Source organism: Schistocerca americana, chromosome 2 (assembly GCF_021461395.2).
Source record: "Schistocerca americana isolate TAMUIC-IGC-003095 chromosome 2, iqSchAmer2.1, whole genome shotgun sequence".
Taxonomy (NCBI): Eukaryota; Metazoa; Arthropoda; class Insecta; order Orthoptera; family Acrididae; genus Schistocerca; species Schistocerca americana.
Window position 1 is genome coordinate 962,099,989 of NC_060120.1, and position 24,254 is coordinate 962,124,242.

The window sequence follows — 24,254 nt, forward strand, 5'->3', positions numbered from 1 at the left end:
GGGTTAAATTGCCAAGTAAATAATAACAGGGAATATGTAGACTTATTAACCAATGATGCCAACTCCAAACATCTGACACCACCCATTCATGAGCCAACTAGAGAAACTGACAACTGCAAAACAGGTCTGGATAAAATGGTAATAAACATGACCATCTTTCCTGCAGTAGATCTGTTCTAAAATTAGCCATGTCTGACCACCATGCAGTGCAGCTTCAGTTGGAGTCCTATGAGGTGCCTGCCATCACTAAAAAGGAACAATATTTAAGCATAAGAATTATGTATAATGATAACATCAACTGACTGATATGCATGAATCACACATACCATGGTTTGACAATGGTAACTTTTCCTACGATAGCTTTGCTCCTGACTTTTACTCCTGTTTTGATGCCACATGTCCAGTTATGGCCACAAAAGTTAAACAAGCAAAAACTGTAAACAAAAGTATCAATGAAGCTAGGGAAAAAGTAAAATTACTCCATAGTGCAATGATGAATGGCAGAGAAAATCTCAAAAGAAAAGAAACATTCAGCATTTATCACGAATACTATAAAGATTTATTGATATAGAATAGGAGGAACTATGTTGCAAATAAGATTCAGGCTTCACACAGTGTTACTGCTGGTGTCTGGGAATGATAAACAGTTTTAGAACATGCAGAGACAAATCCTGTGTGGACTTTGCTTTTAATTAGAATGGGAGTTCATAAAACATCAACTTGAAACTTCAAACATATTGAATGAATGGTCCTACTTTTCTTCATTAGTGGAAAGCATCAGTGACAATCATAAAAACCCATTAAGCCCTAACAAATTGTATAGAAGTAATGAATATACTAGCTCTTTAAAATCATCCAGTGCGGGGCATTATGAAGTCAATCCAGCATGTTCTCAGAATGACTAAAAATAGTCCATGTAACACTGATCTTTAAATAAATTGGTTGTTGTTGTTGTCTTCAGTCCTGAGGCTGGTTTGATGCAGCTCTCCAAGCTACTCTATCCTGTGCAAGCTTCTTCATCTCCCAGTACTTACTGCAACCTACATCCTTTTGAATCTGCTTAGTGTATTCATCTCTTGTTCTCCCTCTACAATTTTTACCCTCCACGCTGCCCTCCAATGCTAAATTTGTGATCCCTTGATGCCTCAGAACATGTCCTACCAACCGGTCCCTTCTTCTTGTCAAGTTGTGCCACAAACTCCTCTTCTCCCCAATTCTATTCAATACCTCCTCATTAGTTATGTGATCTACCCATCTAATCTTCAGCATTCTTCTGTAGCACCACATTTCGAAAGCTTCTATTCTCTTCTTTTCCAAACTGTTTATTGTTCATGTTTCACTTCCATACATGGCTACACTCCATACAAATACTTTCAGAAACGACTTCCTGACTCTTAAATCTATACTCGATGTTAACAAATTTCTCTTCTTCAGAAACACTTTCCTTGCCATTGCCAGTCTACATTTTATACCCTTTCTACTTCGACCATCATCAGTTATTTTGCTCCCCAAATAGCAAAACTCCTTTACTACTTTAAGTGTCTCATTTCCTAATCTAATTCCCTCAGTATCACCCGACTTAATTCGACTACATTCCATTATCCTCGTTTTGCTTTTGTTGATGTTCATCTTATATCCTCCTTTCAAGACACTGTCCATTCTGTTCAACTGCTCTTCCAAGTCCTTTGCTGTCTCTGACAGAATTACAATGTCATCGGCAAACCTCAACATTTTTATTTCTTCTCCATGGACTTTAATACCTACTTTGAATTTTTCTTTTGTTTCCTTTACTGCTTGCTCAATATACAGATTGAATAACATTGGGGACAGGCTACAACCCTGTCTCACTCCCTTCCCAACCACTGCTTCCCTTTCATGACCCTTGACTCATAACTGCCATCTGGTTTCTGTACAAATTGTAAATAGCCTTTTGCTCCCTGTATTTTACCCCTGCCACCTTTAGAATTTGAAAGAGAGTATTCCAGTCAACATTGTCAAAATCTTTCTCTAAGTCTACAAATGCTAGAATCATAGGTTTGCCTTTCCTTAATCTATTTTCTAAGATAAGTCATAAGGTCAGTATTGCCTCCCGTGTTCCAACATTTCTGCGAAATCCAAACTGAACTTCGCTGAGGTCAGCTTCTACCAGTTTTTCCATTGGTCTGTAATGAATTCGCTTTAGTATTTTGCAGCTGTGACTTATTAAACTGATAGTTCAGTAATTTTCACATCTGTCAACACCTGCTTTCTTTGGGATTGGAATTATTATATTCTTCTTGAAGTCTGAGGGAATTTCGCCTGTCTCATACATCTTGATCACCAGATGGTAGAGTTTTGTCAGGACTGGCTCTCCCAAGGCCGTCAGTAGTTCCAATGGAATGTTATCTACTCCCGGGGCCTTGCTTCGACTCAGGTCTTTCAGTGCTCTGTCAAACTCTCCATGCAGTATCGTATCTCCCATTTCATCTTCATCTACATCCTCTTCCATTTCCATAATATTGACCTCAAGTACATCACCCTTGTATAGACCCTCTATATACTCCTTCCACCTTTCTGCTTTGCCTTCTTTGCTTAGAACTGGGTTTCCATCTGAGCTCTTGATATTCATACAAGTGGCTCTCTTTTCTCCAAAGGTCTCTTTAATTTTCCTGTAGGCAGTATCTATCTTACCCCTAGTGAGATAAGCCTCTACATCCTTACATCTGTCCTCTAACCATCCCTGCTTAGCCATTTTGCACTTCCTGTCAATCTCATTTTTGAGACGTTTGTATTCCTTTTTGCCTGCTTCATTTACTGAGTTTTTATATTTTCTCCTTTCATCAATTAAATTCAATATTTCTTCTGCTACCCAAGGGTTTCTACTAGCCCTTGTCTTTTTACCTACTTGATCCTCTGCTGCCTTCACTACTTCATCCCTCAGAGCTACCCATTCTTCTTCTACTGTATTTCTTTCCCCCATTCCTGTCAATTGTTCCCTTATGCTCTCCCTTAAACTTTGTACAACCTCCGGTTCTTTCAGTTTATCCAGGTCCCATCTCCTTAAATTCCCACCTTTTTGCAGTTTCTTCAGTTCTAATCTACAGTTCATAACCCATAGATTGTGGTCAGAGTCCACATCTGCCCCTGGAAATGTCTTACAATTTAAAACCTGGTTCCTAAATCTCTGTCTTACCATTATATAATCTATCTGATACCTTTTAGTATCTCCAGTGTTCTTCCATGTATACAACCTTCTTTCATGATTCTTAAACCAAGTGTTAGCTATGATTAAGTTATGCTCTGTACAAAATTCTACCAGACGGCTTCCTCTTTCATTTCTCTCTCCCAATCCATATTCACCCACTACGTTTCCTTCTCTCCCTTTTCCTACTCTCGAATTCCAGTCACCCATGACTATTAAATTTTTGTCTCCCTTCACTACCTGAATAATTTCTTTTATCTCATCATACATTTCATCAATTTCTTCATCATCTGCAGAGCTAGTTGGCATATAAACTTGTACTACTGTAGTAGGCATGGGCTTCGTGTCTGTATTGGCCACAATAATGCGTTCACTATGCTGTTGGACAAATATGAAATTAGAACCTAATGTTGGAAAATCAGAATATATTCCTAAAATGTAAATCATCTAGCACAGTAACTGCCCAGTTAATTGAAGAGGTGTTAAATGGCATCAAATACAAGGAAAATGTTGCGGGTATATACCTAGACCTTGAGAAAACTTTTGACTGTGTGAACATCAGTATTCTATTAGATAAGCTCAGCAGCACTGATTATGACCTACCTGAGTAACCGAAAACAGTTTACACTGCTTAAAACTGAAAATGGTGTTCACAAATCTAAAATAACTAATATAAATATAGAGAGCCACAGAGATCAGTATTGGGTCGTTTTCTGTTTTTGATTTATGTAAATGACATTAAATATTGCTCTCTAAGTTCCAACGTAGTTCTAAATGCAGGTGTTATATCCATCATGTATAAAGAGGAATCATTTAATGAACTAAAGAGCTATTGCAGTAAAGTGAAAAATAAATTGTTCAGTACTTTAATGAAAGCCATCTAAATGTGAGCACCTATGAGGACATGTCTCATGGAGTTGTTGTTTCAGTCATTAGATTAGACTGCACATAGGCAGTGAACTGGTAAAAAAGAGCTTAGTATAATATTCCTCAGTTTGACCATTCATAGCAATCTGAAATGGGACATGCATCTTGAGTCTCTAGCATGAAAGTTATCTAAGAAGGTATATGCAGCTAATATGATTAGAAGTTCTACAAAGGTAGTGTTTCCTAAAGACTGCATACCATGCTTTATTTTTTCCTGAATTTAAACTATAGAACAGAAATGTGGGGAGCAGCAACCAAAGCAAATATAAATAAGCCACTAATACTTCATAAAAGTGCTATATGAATCACCTGTACAGGAAGGAATCATGCTGTGACTTGTTTCCAAAAGCTGGTGTGCTTGCCATAGTAAACATGAAGATTCTAAAAGCCATATTGCTGTACACCAACATTTATTTTTATTCACTAGAATACCAGAAATAAAGAAAAATTTTGCATTAGCAGCCCCAGACATCACTCTATGAAAATCGTCCACACTGTCCAAGTTTAAAAATAGTCAATGCACTGCTCATTGCAGTTATGACTCTTTCCACATTAAGTTTAAATTTCAGTGTAAGAAATTCCTGTTACAGAATCCTTTTTACACATTAGGAGAACATTATACTTACATGCAGAATAAGAAGCGCTTTGAAAAATGTCTACATCTACATTTATACTCCGCAAGCCACCCAACGGTGTGTGGCGGAGGGCACTTTACGTGCCACTGTCATTACCTCCCTTTCCTGTTCCAGTCGCATATGGTTCGCGGGAAGAACGACTGTCTGAAAGCCTCCGTGCACCCTCTAATCTCTCTAATTTTACATTCATGATCTCCTCGGGAGGTATAAGTAGGGGGAAGCAATATATTCGATACCTCATCCAGAAACGCACCCTCTCGAAACCTGGCGAGCAATCTACACCGCGATGCAGAGCGCCTCTCTTGCAGAGTCTGCCACTTGAGTTTATTAAACATCTCCGTAACGCTATCACGGTTACCAAATAACCCTGTGACGAAACGCGCCGCTCTTCTTTGGATTTTCTCTATCTCCTCCGTCAAACCGATCTGGTACGGATCCCACACTGATGAGCAATACTCAAGTATAGGTCGAACGAGTGTTTTGTAAGCCACCTCCTTTGTTGATGGACTACATTTTCTAAGCACTCTCCCAATGAATCTCAACATGGTACCCGCCTTACCAACAATTAAATAGTGTTCAGCAAACCATTTTTTTGTGATCTTAGTAGATGTTAATCAATAAAGAACAATATATGGAAAAAGACGGATTGCGTAATACTGCTAAAGATGACAATTTTGAGTTGCAGACAGGCACAATGAAAAGACAGTTACACATTTAGCTTTCGGCCAAAGCCTTCTCCAAAAAAGGAAACAGGCACACATTAATTCATTCAACCAAGCACACCTCATGCATGCATGACCGCCACCTCCGGCAGCTTGGTCCCGTAGTGATTCTGGTCTGAGCTGTCAGAGGTGGTGAACATATGTGCTTGAACTGTGCTTGCTAGTGTGAATGAGTATGTGTGTGCTTCCTTTTCTGAAGAAGGTTTTGGCCTGTCTGCAGCTCAGTGTGTCTGCCTTACAGTGTGTATCAATCTATCCTTTTCCTTATATTGTTGGTACTCCAACCCTCAATTGTTTGTTAATCAGTAATATATTCGAAAGAATGTATCATTGTGTTATGTACAAGAATTGTAATCTTTGTTGTTTTTGTGCATAAGCAATGAATAATTTGATGTTGAATGAAGTATTATTATTATTATTATTATTATTACTATTACTACTGCTACTACTACTACTACTACTACTACTACTACTACTACTAACTAAATGAGTTCTGTTTTAAACTCATCATAGTGTCAATAAACACGTACTTCTGACATTAAATGTGGAGAAATATTTGAAATGAAATTTGTGAAATTTTGCAATACACACTTCCTCACGCAGTCATAAAGCAATCACATCACCATTCTTACAAGTCCTGTACAAGATATCTTTCATTTCTCTTTCTGTGGTAAGTAATGTTGGGGGACTGTCATTAACAGTCTCATTTTCTGTTAGTAATTCATTGACTGTGCCACCTGGTATGACCATCACTCAGGTTATCTGTTAGCTTCGTCATAACTATAGTCTCCAAAAGAACAGCTTGCCTTTTGAACTATATGGTTAATTAATATTCTAATGTTCTCAGTGTTGGAGCTCTGTACACTATGAAAAGATTTAAATTAACATTGCATCATCAGAGTCCTGCAGTGACATTGTAAAAGGATTCTATTGTGATATAATCTTTATTTCTTCCAGTGAAGATGGTGATGCACGAAGTAATAAAGAATATGCTTATACAACATCTCAATTAACAAGGCTCCTGTCATCATCACCAGAATGGTCAAAGGTCAGAGAATCTGAAAGAGATAGAATGGGGCTAACTCTAGATTATGAGACTGAATTTTGGTAAGTTTGTTTCTACCTCATCTTCCATCCCCCCCCCCCCCCCCCCTTTTTTTTCCAATCCAAATTCGGTTAAATATCATTATTTATGACAAGAACTTATGACTAGTCTAAAACAAAAAAGTGAGCTGAAATTTCATGAGATTCACAGGAATTTAACTTTAAAATATGTACTCCTGCTATGTTACCAGAGAATTGTGGAAATTTAAGTATAATATATACAAAAAGCCACACACAGATGCGCAGTTCATGGAATATCGCGTAAAAAAAGGAGAGTTGAGGTCCTCCGCTAACAATCTGGTAAAATTTGGTGTTGCTTAAAGTAGTTTTTGGTAACTGTTTAGGAGTTCAGGGTTTAAAATGTGTATTAATAAATAATAAGATGCCCATTTTAAGTTAAATTATATTTATTGGTTTAGATAGTAAGCTATGTGCCACTCTTATTCTTTTGTTAAAATGTGTTTGAAATACATTGCAACCTATTTTGCTACATAATTATAAAGAAAAGATTGAATCTGTTGGAGTAATATATTCAGTGATTTCTGAAGTCATTTTAACCAGTGTAATACGATGCTCCTTCGTGGGGGGGGGGGGGGGCTATAGTTTATACTTTAAACACAAGGACAACTGTCCTGACATACAGGAAAGATGCCTGTTCTTAACCTTACAAGAAATGAGACTATTCATCTTTCTACTTCTACAAAAATGTAGATGTACATGTAGATTAGTCTCTTCCTTTAATGTGTATATCCTCACCATACAATAGTCAGTTTATTAATTATAAACCAAAAACGTCTGAAAGTCTTACTGTGACTCTGGTTAGTACATAGTGCTTAAAAAAAGGACTTTACAATTTTCTAGGTAATTAAAGGAAATAAAAACTCAATATGAAAAAATCAAACAATGGAAAATTCAGGATGGAATAATGACAATTGGGGGGGCGGGGAGGCTATGGGGGCTATAGCCCCCCCTCCCCTTTCCACCACCCCTAATAGCGGCCATGTGTGGGTGAGCTGTGTTTGTGTGAATGTGTGCGTGTATGTTGTATATTTTGGAAGAAGACCTTCTGGCTGAAAGCTTACATGTTTAGTAGTCTTTTTGTTGTGCCTCTCTGCGACTCAACATTTCCAGTATACAGTGAGTCTCTGCCAGGCACTTAAGTGTGAATTGCAGAGTAACCATGTAGATGTATATGTAGATGTAGATGAGTGGCAATTTATCCTTTTCATAATATTGTCATTATTCCATCCTGAATTTTCCATTGTTTGAGTTTTTCATATTGAGTTTTTATTTCCTTTAATTACCTAGAAAATTGTAAAGTCCTTTCCCATAATTAATTAATTAATCCTGATTTTCATTTATTAACTTCCCTGCTTATATGAACTGTATTCATCTGATCTGCCCCTCAGTATAATGTGCACCAGTGCTGGCAATTTCTTTTAGAGAGATATTTCTTCAGCCAGATGCTCACTGCATTCACTACATTTGTGAAATTAAAATTATGTCTTAAATATGTATTACTTGTAGATTTTGTGATATAATTCCACAGAACAGATCAAAACATATTTCAATACACAGTTAATACAATATTTATAATATTTGGTATTTCTAGCAGATAAATCTACTCTCTGGTGCCTTTCAGTGTACATAATGATACTTATAGCACTGTTCTTCTGTTCAGTAAATATTCCAGATTTTTCTTGGTAATTCCATGTTAAGGTATGACTAGTATGGCACCTTTTGTTGTGTGGCATAGGTTCTCAATGAGAAATGCAGAAGCATGAAATACACAGAACTTTTATTTTGCCAAAGAATGGGTCATGGAGTGACATCATACAGAGCAGGTACAGAGTAGAAGAGACACGTGCAATCATATGAGTAGTACAGACAATCAATGCATTCAGACTGACAGATACAGAAGAGCGACAAGTATAGAATGGCTGACAGGAGCAGACTGCTGGCTAGCAATAGTGGACACTGAAGCATCCTGAAGAAGATCCCAGCAGATGGGCCAAAACATTGATTATTTCAGAAGGAAATATGATGCGGCCTGGCAACCAAAAAGATTTTAACTTTAGTGACAACAACCACGAAAGCCTGCATACTTACATAAGGCCTACATACTTACATATAAAAACCATTTTGCCTGCCAGGGGCCATTGGCTCTTGGCTGCAGGCAATTGAGGCATTGCACACTGATCGGTGACCTCTAGTGGGAGACTGCAGCGGCCAAGTGGTGTGCTACTCCAATTTCATGCAGCACAGAAGTGGCAGCTAAGGAGTAGTAATGGATGGATTTCTACAGTCCTGCTTCCATAAGGGGGAGGGGGCAACTGGATGTTCCATTCCCCCATGACATACTGACGGGTTACACATTCATAGTGCCTGAGGCAGACATTCCGAGTGTGCACAGTTCTGGGTCTGTGCAGGCCCACAAGCCAGGTCAGCAGTGGTCCCGCACCTTCACCCTCTCCCCGCTTCCCCCCTCCCCCCCTCCAGGAAAGGCCGATGGATGGCCCCAATATCCCAGAGGCAGGGCCTAGGTGATGTTAGAGTTGTCACTAGGTGCCGTAACTGGGGAGCCGTGGTGTCTGGTGGGAGGGTATGTGTCCCCAGCAGTGTAGGAAGTACCTGTGCCTACATAGGAGCAGGAGCCATCTGCAGCAGAGTAGGAGGCACCTCCATTAATGCTGAAAGTGACTGGAGGCACCGTGCAAGGTAGGGGGCACCTGCATTGCTGGTGAAGGTCCCTGGATGTGCCTGCAAAGGTGCTGGTGGCACATGGAGGCACTTGCTTTGGCACAGAAGATGTCGAGAGACCAAACTGTTTCGTCCACGTGGGGCAGTCAACTGGTAGGAAGGTGGCCAGACACAGCCGGGGCAGTGTGCTGCCACAGTGAACTACGATACTGGCAAATGCCAAGGCAGAAGCAAAACTCTTAAAAGGAGATAAACCAGGAAAACTTTGTACAAGGGAGGCATCTGACATAAATGTGAGACAGGGTCATGAGAGTCATCTCGATTGCAATAGATGGACAACAAACAACAAAAGGGAACATGGAGGGCACTAACCTAAAGGTGATAAGGATTCTGTCGCAAGGTGGCATGGATGCCAGTGCGTGGTGCCGAACATGGATTGTGGCAGGCCGTGACCAAGATAGGAAAGTACTGTAAGTAGCTTGCCAGAGAGGTTGCTGGGAGTCAATGATGGGGATCCCAGCAATGCATGCAGTTGCGAAGTGAAGAGTGAAAACAGCTGCTCCAGTGTCCATATGCAGCTCTTTCATGTTGCAGCAAGAAAGAGGGGCAAGACGGAAGTGCTGCATGGTGCCCTTGATACTATTGCCAACGGAGCCATACATAGCAGCACATTTCCTGGTTGGGACTGCAGTGGCTTCCTCTTCACCAATCGGACATGTCACAATGTACCAATGTGTTCCACGAAAAGCAGTAGTACCATCCCATCCACGCTACTATTTGATAATTCAAGAAACAACATCAGGGATAGATCTCAACAGTAAAGGATTCACTGACAAACTGCTTTCTTGAGCATGAGATGGAGAACCACATCACAAACAAGGAGCTGGCATAGGTAGAGGACACTAGGAAAAATTCGACACACGTGGCAAAAAACAACAAACAAACAGGACAACAAGAGAGACCAAAGCTGGGCTTGAAAAGAGGGCTAATTGACACAAGAGAAGGAAGCAGGTCCTCCAGGAGGTCAAAAAACTAAGAGAAGCAGATGGGTCCAGAAAAGGGAGCCAGTGAACCATAGGAAGGAGTTGGGTCTTGAGGAGGAGGCCAATAAATAAAGAGAAGGAAACAGGTACTGACGAGGATGCCAGTGAACAGAGTAGTCCTGAAAAGGGTGCCGATGAACAGAGAAGGGAGACCAGTGCTGAAAAAGATGCCAATGAACAGAACAGGGAGGCCAGTCAGGGAAAGGATGCCAAACTAACAGAACAATAAAAAAAGGGAGTCTGTTCCTGTAAAGGAAGCCAGAACAACGCATACCAATTTCCGGGACCGTTTTCTGAAATACAACAAAGTGGAGGTGCAACCATGCCACACAGGCTTGTCAAACTCAAAATGTGACAATGTAGAGGTGCAGTCATGTGTCAGAGCTTTCCCAGGTTGCAGCAAAATCACAGTATGGAGAACATAACAGTACAACAAGAAATGGTGGAGCTTGTACTGTCAGTGTTGCAATGAAATGGTCGCAGGTGGCCATACGAAATAGTCGTCATTGTAGAAGCTCATGACTGTTCCAGAGCAGAGCACACGAAAGTCACCAACTTGTGTTGTGATTTGAACAAGGAAGAGTGAAGCAGTATAGACTTGAGACACATACAGTAGGATGACCAGTACTGCATGTTTACAGGTACATACAGTGACAAATACGGACTGACAGATACAGAACAGTGACAAGTACAGAATGGTTGATGGGTACATATTGCCAGCCAAGCCAGTGCGCTCACATATAAAGAATATTTTGCCCACCAGGAGTTGGTGGGTCTCATCTGCATGTGACTGAGGCACCAGACATGATCAGTGACCTCTGGTGGGGGCCAGGAATAGCTGAATGGTTTTCTACTCAGACTGCATCCTGCATTCCACAGTTATGGAGGGCAAGGTGTAGTAACAGACAGGTTACTACACCTTTCCTTACTATGAATGTAAAAAGCATGACCACAGAGCTGACTGACTAGATTAGTTTTGTGACTCTGCTAATGGTATTGGCAAATGTGCAGCCACACAACAGTTTGTGCTATCAATACTATCAGGGCACTTTAGAAGGGACAGCTGCAGCCCTGTTTGGCAGCTCAAATCTATCAGTCATATGTGAATATTCCAAGCTACCAGGAATGTCAACAACAACATTAAGCCACCGTTTCTACAAGAGACTCTGTTTTCCATTCAATTGTTGTGTTTCACCAAAATGACTACCTGTAACTTAGATTCTGCTCGCAATGTCTCTGCAAGAGACAACTTCAACAGTTCTCCATGGACCTAGATTCTAATGTGTAACCCTCAATACTGGGACCATACCTGTATTTATTTTGTACATGTCACAACTGTCAGAAAACTATATATCTTTCTCTGTAATTAAAGCATTGTGGCAGAATTAGACTAGGGTACAGCAATTTGTATGCAACCGTAGTCATCCTTTTTAGGTGTCTCCTTAATAGATAGTCATTGAATATTGTGATTGTTGAACAAGCAGTGGAACAGCTAATAAACACTATTAAATAAAGAAGTTAATACTGATTGCCAAGATCCAGTAACTTCAGTGTTTACATTATCAACACATACTTTCTTGTGCTGTTTTTATTGACATTTAGGTTTTTGTATTACATACCCACTCTTCAAATGTAGATAATCAGGAGCTTATAATTCTTTCTACAATACATTTCAGTGTATCAAAGAATGGAAATTCCACATTGGAATATCAACAATAGAAGGAGAAAATAGACTGCTTCTCACTGTAAAGATGACAGGTTGAGTTGTAGTCAAGTGCAGTGAAGGCACTTACACATTAGCTTTTGGCCGAAGCATTCTTCAGAAAATGAGACACACTCACATTCATTCAGACAAGGAAGCACATCTTATACACTCATGACCACTCCTGCAACAGCTCAGACTGGAATGCTGAAAGTTAATGTGTAAATGTCCTTTCGTAGTGCCCGTTTGTAACTGGACACCGTGTCACCTTTACTGTGAATAGCAATCTATCTTTTCCTTATATTGTTGACATTTCAGATTATAATATTTTGATTAATATAAAACTTTCCCATCCACTTTTGTGAAATAATCACATCGCCTTCACAGTCATATAATGGCATTACTTTTCTATTATTACTTACTTTACTTTATACATTCACACTGGGGGACCCCATGACATTGCAGTTAAGGCTATTCTCTGCTTCTGTCTTTTGCTGTCTGTCTCTTGTTTTCCAAGACTCCCAGCTGCATCAAGTCTTGTCTCAGTCCATCCATCCATCTTGCCTTAGGTCTTCCCACTAGTCTGCTGCCTGATGGTATCCTGTCCATTACAACTTTGGGGTATCTCATTTCTTCCATTCTTACTGCATGTCCAGACCATTGGAGTACTTTGTGGCTCATGTTTTGGACTGTGTTTCCAAACTATACCATTAACCTTTCTAAATTACTGGCACTGCCATTCCAAGCAGATTAAATATTTCTTTTTGATGTATCAAGGACTACAGTTATTAACTCCATAAATAACACACACTGCTTATTTACTAACATCAGTATTAACTTTACAGGAGCTCTGCTCAGTTCAGAGCTCTTAAAGAAAACTAACTGAAAATTCATCATAATAAAAAGAACACCTGCCTGTCAACTTGTGATTTTAATGCAGGAAAACCCTAATGGTTTACACCCTTGCCTTTATAACTTAAATCTGTTGTAGCTATTCCCCTGGAGTATATGCTACTCCAGCAGTGTTCGTACCTTCCCAACATTAATAAGTATTTAATGTTTCATGCTTTGCATGCTCCTCCTTATCCCAGGATACTGATTGACTTTTATGTTTAATTTCAAAATATCACTTCCTTCACCCTCTTCTTCTCTTTCTACTGAAAAGATACTCCAGAGTTGGTGTCACCTTTTAATGCATGTGCATTCCTCCACTACTGCTTAGTAACCAGAAATTATTTGTGCGTTTTCTTCCTGGTAGTTTCATTCCAGAAATCATTTCCTTTATAAATTATATGATATTGCTTTTATTAATGTGGAGGAGACAAATGTCTATTTCTTTCTCTTTTTTGAAGGATGCCATTGGAGGATTTTGTGAGAAATTTTAGTGAGCTGACTATATGTCGTCTCTATAACACCAATATATTTGCTCTGTCACAAACATGGAAGGAGGAGTCAATAAGAGGAGAATGGACTACCGGAGTTAAAGGCTCCCTATCTGACAGAGCTGGTGGAAGTTCTGAATTTCCAGAAACATTTCTTCGGAATCCACAGGTAAAATAATTTCTTTTGACCTTACAAAATGATATTCAGCTGCTAGAAGCATTTACAACAATAATACTATGTACCGTGATCTGAGAACCAGTTTTACTGTTGGCCAAATGCAGTGTGTTCGTATTAATAACTTGAAAACTGGCGTCAGTGATAAAGTTAGTAAAAACAGTCTCACATGAGGTATCTAGAGAAGGAGAAAGAGAGAGAGGGATAGGAAAAGATTCCAGTTGATGAGCTAGAGTGAAGTTGAAAAATAACTGGAGTGGGGGGAAAGGATGGGGGGCTGAGAGCAGGATGGGATGGAGGCAATAAGAAAACGGGGGCTGTCAGTGGTGGGAGGTCACATGACTGCCTGGTACCAGTCCTGCACTATCTATATCACTCCAAAGTGATCAGTGTGCTCTTTTAAGGGAGTGACTAATATTTTGTACATTTCTAACTGTATTGTGATTATGGTATCAAACATTGTCCCATGAGCATGCTACATTTTACAGTTTGAAAGTGTGAAAATGGTTAAGTGTGGTGTACAATGCTAGAAAAGCTGTCACTTATTTTATTTTCTTCAGATATAGTAACAGACATGCTGAATTTTATTTCTTGACTATTTGCCCTCCAAGGTCCCAATAATTTATAACTACTTTCTGTGCGTTTGAAAATTAGCAGTGTTGCATTCAAATTCAAAAATGGCATACTCTGTTATATACCGGACAGTTTTTATCATGCAGTTCTGAATCATATTAGAAATACAATGTAATATTTATGTAATTTTGGATGAATAAAAAGGCAATTTTCTCCCATCCACATTATTCTTTATGCAATTTAAATCACATTCATCTGTCATCTATGAATAAAATGTTCTGGGCAACTATGCCATCATCAAATGGATTTCACATTTAAACCCAACTTTTCATCCCTGTCTGTGGAGTAAATTTTCAAGGAGGATTGTAACAGCACTCTAAATACCCACCTGGAAGATATGAGGTCACCTAAAATAAATCAAATGCTCATAAACTGCTGGAAAAGCAGGAATGTATACGATTCTGTGTAGTGGATACTACAAAAAGAATGGTTAAAAATAACTAGCAGAGCACAAGATCAATTCCAGAATGGGGGAGGCTGATAGATAAGCTGTTGCAGAACATGTTTTGCAACCAGGAGACCACCAAATTCATTTTGATAGGACTCCAGTACTGGCAGTCACAAGTGGATACCAAGAAAGGCTATACAGAGAGGCCATAGAGATTATGAAACACCTTAAGAATTTCAGTGGGTAGGAGGAGGGCATGAAATTGAAAGACATTTGGAGCCTGGTGTTGAAGAAGATGTGTATTAGTCTTTCACCATGGGGTGATAGCAACAGTGCACAATGGCAGTCGACAACCGCCAATTGTGCTCAGATATTCAAAACGTGTGACAACACACCACTGCACAGAAGTATGCTTTAACAGAATTTTGCTGCAGGCAGTAGTGAGCCAGGGTGTGAATTGGACACTCAAGGAGCTGTAATCCACCTTGAAAATGTCTTCCACATATGCAGATGAAACATTGGGTTTAAATGTGAAATCCGTTCGACCATGACACATGAGCCCAGAACATTTGATTAATTTTGACATTTCTAGCTGTGAAAGTTTACATTTTAAAATATATTGTTCGAACACAAATTGTTTTTCGCCCACTATCACCAAAATTTTCAGCACAGCCAGTGTATAAGTGTCTTACTGATGCAGAATCCTGTACAGTGGTTGTAGAGAAAATAATAAACAGTGTGACTTCTTTTGCAGGTGATCCTGTCTCTGAAGGGGTAAAAAATTCCATTGGCAGAGTTGAAATAGGAAATCCTGGTTGAACATCATGACAGATTTTGTACTTGGGGGGGGGGGGGGGGGGGAAAGTTGGATTTCAAACAAGCACAAACAAAAAGCCTGCTATAAATTTAAGCTTTTAGCCAAAAGTTCTTCTCAAATAGAAAACACACACACATTCACAAAACTCGCAGATACATGAACACTGTCTTTGGCTGCTGTGGTCAGATTGCAGACAAAAACTACACTTGACTGAAGCAGCAGTTTGACGTAAGTAGTGGGGATGAGTAGGAGGCATGGGGTGAGGAGGGGGAAGAATAGCATTGTAGCATTGTAGAGGTGGGGAAGGTGAGTGATGCATTTGAAAGCATGCAAGGACATTGTGAGGACATGGTAGGGCCACTAGGTGCTGTTGGGAGATTTAAGGGAGAGGGCTGGAGGAGGGGGGGGGGGGGGGGGGGGTGAGGAAAAGGAGAAAAGTAGGGAAGAGGGAAACTTCTAGTGGGTCTATTGGCAGAATAGAAGGCTGTGTAGTGCTGGAGTGGAAGGATGGAAGGGTATAGGTGTGTGGAGGACCAGGGACTAGCAAAGGTTGAGATCAGGGGGGCTAGTGGAATGTGGGATATATTGCAGAGAGTGTTCCCCCTTGTGAAGTTCAGAAAAGCTGGTATTGGTGGGAAGGATCCAGATGATACAGGCTTCTTGGCCACTGTTTGGCAGTGTTCATTCATGCAGACAGACACCTTGTTAGTTGTCATACCCAGGTGAACATAACTTTCATCTACCATATTTTACAGACTATAAGATGCACTTTTTTCTTTGAAAAATTACCTACAAAATTCACATGTATCTTATATTTTAAATTCATATAACAATGTCCAGTATTTGATTTAACATTCCCCTCACTCTTAAAAATGGCCATTTATTCGATACCTTGGGAAACCTATCTCTATCTGGCAACACTGGATTCAACTGGCAGCAGCAGTGCTCTGATGCTAGAAATATGAGTTGCGGGTATTCACTGTCTCCCTCCCACCCTGCCACCACACACCCAGAACACTGTCTAGCATATGATGTGCCATTGCAGTCTACAGTGCCAGTTCATTTGAGTTGAAAGTGATTTGTGTTATAGGTAACAGTATAATATTTTTGTTAGTAGCTAGTTTCATAATGAAAAAAAAAAGGTATTCATATGATGCAGGCTGTAAATTGAAAGTAATAGCATATGCAGAATAACATGGAAACACAGCATCTGGGTAGCATTTTGGCCCTCTACCAAAAGAAAAAAAAAACATTCATGATTGGTGGGTAGTAAAGAAGAACTGAAAAAAATTGGGAACACTAAATGTGCAAATAGAAGGCTGAATACAAAATGGCCAAAACTAGAAGATGACATATTGAAATGTATTGAAGGACACCGTCAAAATGGCATTGGAATTAATACACAATGTTTCTAATACACACTCGTAAGCTAGCACTACAGTGGAACTTAACAGACTTTAAGGGTGGAATTGGTTTGTGCTACAGTTTTATGAAGTATCATGGACTTAGCATGTGAACTAAAACCAAAACATCTTAGAAAATGCCACAAGAGTATGACAAGAAGGTATTATCTTTCCATCATTTTATTATTCAACATTGAAAGAAAGCCAGTGTGGAACTAAGCCAAACAGCGAATTTGGACAAAACTCCTCTGATGTCTAATGTGCTGAGCAACAGAACTGTTGCCATGAAAGGTGCTAAAATGTAACTATAAAAAAAGTGGACTTTAAAAAATGCACTACAATGTTGTCCTTTCATATTGTTTTACTAAACTTAATCCAATGATCATTTTCAACCACAAAAAAATGCCAAAATCTTCTTAAATACCACCGGGTGATGGTGTTAACGCACATGACAAGGGTTGGAATGGTGAGGCTGGTGTGAAATTATGGATTCACAGAGTGTGGGATAGAAGGAAAGGTGCTCTATTGAAGAAGAGTTATCTTCTTGTAGTAGATCAGTTCAGTAGTCATTTGTAAAATTCTGTGAAAGAGAAATTGAGACAGGGAAGAACAGAGATTGTTTTTATTCTGGGAGGACTTGCTTCACTACTGCAGCCTATTTACATCTCGATATATAAACCATTTAAAGTGTATATGAGAGTGGAATGGAAGAAGTGGATGATGGATGAAACTCAACATGACTTCACGACAAAGGGACCTTTAAAATGATCTACACTCAAAGAAGTGTGTCAGTGGATAAAACAGTCATGTTCTAGAGCAAGAGAAGACATTATTGTTAAATTTTTTTTAAAGAAGTGTGGCATAAGTAATGCTCTCAATCGCAGTGGAGACCATTTTATATATCAAGAGGACAACGAAGAGGAAGAAGAAGAAGAAGAAGAAGGTTCAAATGACAATTTTCAGTGATTTTAAGGGTCATTTTTTTAGTCTGGCTTTGCAATCAAATAATAAAAATGGTTAAAATGTTTTTTTTCTGAAAATTTGCTTTAAAATTAAGGTGTGCTTATAGTTCACAAAATATGATGAGTCTATTGCAGGGGCATGTGTCATGAGGCAAGGGGTTGGAAGCAGGAGTGGAGCAGGGAGGGATAGACAAGAATATTGCGTAGGTTCTGCGGGTGGCAGAATACCAGTGTGGGAGGGGTTGAGAGAATAGTGAGTAGGATAGTCCTCATTTCAGGGCACAATGAGAGGTAGTTGAAAACCTGGTGGAGAATGTGATTCAGGTGCTCTACTTCTGGATGTTACTGAGTCATGAGAGGAGTGCTTGTTTGTGGCCAGACAGTGGGTGTGGCTGGAGAGACAAGGCACAGAAGATCTGTTCTGTAAAAGGTCTTCAGTGAGACTCTTGATGTACTGGATACGGACACTCATCACTATACATGTGATGACTGCAGGTGACTAGGCTGTGTAGAAGGGACTTCTTAGTATGGGATGAGTGGCAGCTATCAAAGTGGGGGTATTAGTGATGATTGGTACATTTGATATGGATGGAGGTACTGATGTAGCCATCCTTGAGGTGGAGGTCAATATTGAGGAAGGTGGCTTGTTTGGTTGAGGAGGACCAGGTCAAGCTATTGGGGGGAGAAGATGTTAAGGTTCAGGAGGAATGTGGATAAGGCGTCCTCACTTTTGGTCCAGATCATGAAGCTGTCATCATGAATCTGAACCAGATGAGATGTTTGGGAGTCTGGGTGGTTAGAAAGGATTTCTCTACATGGCCCACGAACAGGTTGGCATAGGATGGTGCCATGCAGGTACCCATAGCTCCACCATGGATATTTTTGTAGGTGGTACCCTCAAAGGAGAAGTGACCAGGAAGGAAGTTGTAGGTTTGGAGTCAGTCAGGAATCAGGAAAGGTTGTATTCAATAGCAGGAAGGTCATGAGTATAGGGTATGTTAGATGGATGAAGGTGGTATCAATAGTTACAAGCAGGGCATTGCTTGGTAAAGTATCAAGAACTGTGGAGAGCTGATGGAGGAAACAGTTGGTGTCTTTGATGTGGGAGGGTAGGTTACAGTTAATGGGCTGAAGGTGTTGTTTCACAAGAGTGTGAATTCTCTCTGTGGGGGAACACAGTAACTGGCCACAATGTGGGGTATCCTGGATGATTGGATTTATGAACATTAGGAAGCATACAGAAGACAAGAGCGGGGGAAGTGGTAGGAGTGAGGGGAGAGACAGACTCAGGAGAAAGGTTCTGGTATGGAGGACAGTGTTTGAATGATGTCAGTGGATAAATATGTTACCACTTCTTTTATGCACTTCATTTAGTAGGCTAATTACTTCTTATCACCTATTAATACACATTTTTCTTACCTTACCTGATTTGTTTATATATTAAATTTGCTCATCTCCGTTCTGCATTTCAAAATCGTTTACGACTTCTTCATTGAAATTTGGACAATTCAATCATTCTTTTTCAAGAGCATTGTTCGCAAATGCACCAAGTCTTCATTCATAATATATCATACAAATACTTTCAACTGCTTTAATATGAAGCAGCAGCAGTCCCATTGGGAAGGTCACGATTATCTGGTGGAGGAAATACTTGTACCAGATTGTTTTTATAAAGGAATTTCAATAAGGTCAAAGAATTTTTGCTTTCTTGACATCCTTTCAGATCTACAACACATTCACTTCATGACCTAAGTACAAAGAGTAATTTAAACAAATTAACAGCAACACCCAGTTCTTTTTCTGAGAAAATAATTTGATGTTTTGAAACAACAACATTATAATTAGCTTGCCACTGATAATTGATCACTGAAAATTAATCAATCACTTATCTGAGTCGTGATCCAGTTGCAGACATCTCGTGCCCATACCCTTCTTGACACTGTAAAGTGTCTGCATTTTGCTTATTGTCAGTGAGTGTCAGTACCAAGGGAGCCTCTTAACAGGACATGTTTGGTGTGAATATTTCCTCTAATCATTTGGGATACTCTCGCTAAGTGGTGACACTTATGTAAACCTTATTGTAGTACACTCTAGTGGGTTATTTACTAATTTATTCTTGCAGTGGATAAAATTGCCAGTGCTATAAACAAAAAACTATCTAAAACACTATCAGTACATTAATACTAAATCTGATTAATAACGCATCAAAGCATAATAGAGATATAAAGAGATTCGATAGCAAAGTTTCAGCCACTCTGTTCATTCCATTATAATTTAGCAAGTGGAACACGAATGTAGTGCGGAGGCTGGTATGACATCCTTAGGTTGAATGAACAGAGCCTTTGGGAGGCCTGTAAAAGCTGTACTCTGTAGAAGCCATCCTTCCAAACCTCTACTACATAGATCTAACCGGCATTTGAAGGTGCAGCCTTAAGATTAGTTATTACCTGTTGTTATCAACAGTGCCAAACACATTGCCTGCTATTATTTAAATCTGTCTGTTTCCATTAACACATTTTCCATTACAGGTGTTTCCCTGTCCATCCTCTTTGTGCACCATTGCTGATAATGGTCACCTAGACACAAGTGTGAAAAGCATCCTGATAATTTAATACATTATTGTGAAACATATTTTAATATGCACTGACGTGACAAAAGTCATGGGATACCTCCTAATATCGTGTCGGACCTTTTTTTTTTACCCAGAATACTGCAGCAACTCAATGTGGCATGGACTCAACAAGTCATTCTTCTTCAAACCAATTGCGAACAAATGTGGCCTGGTGACATGGCACATTGTCATCCATAAAAATTCCATCGTTGTTTGGGAACATGAAGTCCTTGGAATGGCTCAAAATAGTCTCCAAGTAGCCAAACATAATGGAGGACCTAGTCCATTTTGTGTAAATACAGCCCACAACATTATGAGGCCACCACCAGCTTGCACAGTGCCCTGTTGACAACTGAGTGCATAGCTTCATGGGGTCTGCACCATACTTGTATCCTACCATCAGTTATTGCCAATTGGAATCAGGACTCATCTGACCAGGCAACAGTTTTCCAGTCATCTAGTGTCCAACCAGTAGGGTCACAAGCCCAGGAGAGATGCTGCAGATGATGTCGTGCTGTTAGCAAAGGCACTAACATCGATCAGCTGCTGCCATAGCACATTAACGCCAAATTTCACTGCACTCTTCTAATGGACACATTCATCGTATGTCCCACATTGATTTCTATGGTTATTTCACACAGTGTTATCTGTCTGTTAACACTGACAACTCTACATAAATGCCACTGCTCTCTGTCACTAAGTGAGGGCCATCAACCACTGCATTGCCTGTGGTGAGAGGTGTAATGCCTGAAATTTGATACTCTCAACGCACTCTTGACACTGTGGATCTCAGAATACTGAATTCCCTAATGATTTCCAAAATGGAATGTCCCATGCCTTAAGCTCCAACTACCATTGTGCATTCAGTCTGTTAATCCCCATCGTGGAGCCATAATCATGCCAGAAACCTTTTCACATAAATCACCTGAGTACAGTTCACTGCCCCTTTAAACGATACACCCACCATCTGTATACATACATATCATTATCCCATGACTTTTGTCTTCTCACTGTATGTTTTGTGGTAGTTCCACCTCAGATCTTTAGTTACGGGCCATGCCTGGTTGATACCATACACGTTGGGGATTCACTGATTTTTGCAAAGTTGGCCCCACATACAACTGACTTTGAATTTTCTTCTTCTTCTTCTTTCTGTACGAGAAAATGCACACGCATGCGCGTGCGCACGCGCGCGCGCCCACACACACACACACACACACACACACACACACACACACAAAGCGCGCGCGCGCGCGCGCGCGCACACACAAACGCACACACTGTTATCTCTTGGCAATGTACACCATATGGACCAAGTTTCTGTATTTTCTGAAATGGGTGATCAAAATGAAGGGTGCTGGGGGAGGAATAGGTCAGTAGGGGATTATGAAAGACAACGCTTCTGTGGAACAGGTAGGTGCATGCTGTGTAGGTAGGAAGGGTAGCAAGTATCAACTCAGGGAAGTTGGCGGTGGGGTAAAATTCTGTTCAGGGAAAAGTGAGGAAAAAAGTACAGAGAGAAGTTAAATGAACTGGAGTAGAAAAAAGAGATAAAGGAAGGCTACATTGTGTGATCTAGTACAGAGTAATAAAGTAGCAGAGAGAATGTGGATTTAGTATGGAGGCCAGACAGTAGAATGAGGTGGAAAGAGAAAGGGAGTTGAGGCAGGTGAAAGTATGCAGCTATCTGTCAGCAGATACTGAAGGCCATTCCATTGATTGACTCTTGCCTCTTTGGAGGAAGGTGCTTACAAGGTGTACATAGTTTTCTAATGCATAATTGCTGTGAAAAATGAATATATTGCCTAACTGTTGATCATACGTCTGGACAATAGACTGGAGGATCCTTCACTAGCACTGCACAGTCCTGAAATTTCTCTTCATGAGAATCATTTAACATTCATACATGACACCAGCGCACAAAATGAAATTGCAACCTCCATGCTGAACCCACGATGCAGTGTGCCTGAACTGTGTACTGATGCCTGGAAACCACCAGACTCTTCTACATCAGTAGTGGGGCATCCAACAAATCCTGTGTTTATTGCTGAAGAAAACCTGTTGCCATTAACCCATGTTCCATTCTAGGTGTTCCCTTGCCCATCCTTGTTGTCCACCACAGTATAGAGGTTTTTTGGCGTTATTCATAATGGACATGTAGAGGCTGAATTTATTGTGTGGAGAGAGTTGTATTCTATCCGGTTAGGTACAATTCTCAATTTTGTCTCCAAAAAGGCAGTGCACAGTTCTGTTGTGTTCTCCTTGAAGTACCTCTAATTCAGATGTCTGAATATTTTGACTAAATTGGGTTGTAGATGGTAGGAGGATTGCACTATCAGTTTTCACTGGAACGGTTGATCATTGTGTTTTCGGCTTTTGTTAAGGACTGGGCTAACAAGAGACACCTTTGACCTCAAATGCTTGGAACCACATAGGACCATGCTTAGAATAGCACACAATCTTTTTTATAAAAAAAATAATAAAATAAAATAAAGAGAGAAACAAAATAACAAGTTATCAGTACCATAGGAAGGAAATTATACATATTTCCATTATGTCAGTGTATCATTACATTTTTAACCAACAGTGCCAAAAACACTCTGCTTAAAGTAATTATAATAGCACAAAACGTGTACATCCTACACACATGATAGTGCTTATGGTAGTCTTAATAGTGCAGATGCGGTATTTTATGGAAGTGGTTAAAACAGTGTGTAAGAGAACAATGTGCACACCTCACTAAAGCCATGTTTTTACATTCAAAATCAGTGTCACATTCAAGCAGTCCAGTATCAAAAGCCACACTAATTACATTTTCAAATGATGAAAGGGATATGTCATTGTAATAACTTGCCTATGGCCAAGCATATTGCAACATAGGGGTATACTTTGGTGCAGAAAATTGATTGTAAATCACATAGTGAAGTTCGTTGATAAAATAAAGATCATGTTTCTTCACTTTTGGTTTAGCACATTTAAGTATTACAAAATCAGCAATCTTTGTGATATAGATTTTATGTTGCCATAAGAAGGAAACATCAGAGGGTGGCAGTGTTTTGTTGTTTTTGGTAGCAGTATCTTCAGCACAACATCTTTGTTTGGCAAACTTCCATCTAGAAGGGTTCCATGTGTGTGATCTGACCTGGAATGACACAGCAATGTGCTCTTTTCACTTGTTACATGTTCACCAGCAACTGATGTAAGGAAATATTTCGTGTGTTTTTTAGTCATTTCTCCATTTTTGTTTGCCTCCAAAGGAATGTTTCATAGGCAGTTTGTTTCAAGTTTCTTTGAAATATTTGGGCTGAAAGTGCCTTGTGCCTCTTGAAAACAGATGTACAACTTCTTTGCTAGTGTGCCTGTCATTGATAAAGCCACATCAGTTGTGTAGCTATGGGTAGAGCTGGGGACAGACTGCAACACACTAGCTGTAGTTTTTTCTCCTCTGTGAGACAGTGCTGATATGAAGACATTTTATATTGGAATTGACTCTGGTCACTGTTGCAAACATTTTCTTTCTCCACACTCAACTCTGTCATAAACATGTTCACTTCCCCCTAAATCTGTTGTGCTTCTGATGTATACTGTTGTTTTATGTGTCCTCTCATGTGACAAATGTAGTAATATGCCTGGATGAAATGCCATATTCAGCCTTAAGATTGTTGATAAAAGAAATCGAAGCATCAAAATTGTTCAAGCCAACCATTTTAGACAATACTAGAGCCGGCATTTGCTGAGATGTGAGTAGTGAACAGGAAATCCATATACCTTGCTCTATAAAATTTTTATATTACATTTCTTTTATAACTTATAATTGTGGCAGTCTGTTTCCTTTGTATTGAGCTCCTGCATGCCTTTTGCTACACACG

The 24,254-nt window shown here is 39.8% G+C and overlaps 1 protein-coding gene across 2 annotated transcripts in view; it reads left to right on the forward strand.

Annotated features, from left to right (window-relative positions):
• LOC124596201 (calpain-5-like) overlaps positions 1-24,254 on the forward strand; it is a 288,416-nt gene that overhangs the window by 209,293 nt on the left and 54,869 nt on the right. For both annotated transcript variants that reach the window (XM_047135248.1, XM_047135246.1), the window contains exons 8-9: positions 6,423-6,572; positions 13,367-13,565. In XM_047135248.1, coding sequence (XP_046991204.1) covers positions 6,423-6,572; positions 13,367-13,565 — 349 coding nt within the window. The remainder of the gene's footprint in view (positions 1-6,422; positions 6,573-13,366; positions 13,566-24,254) is intronic.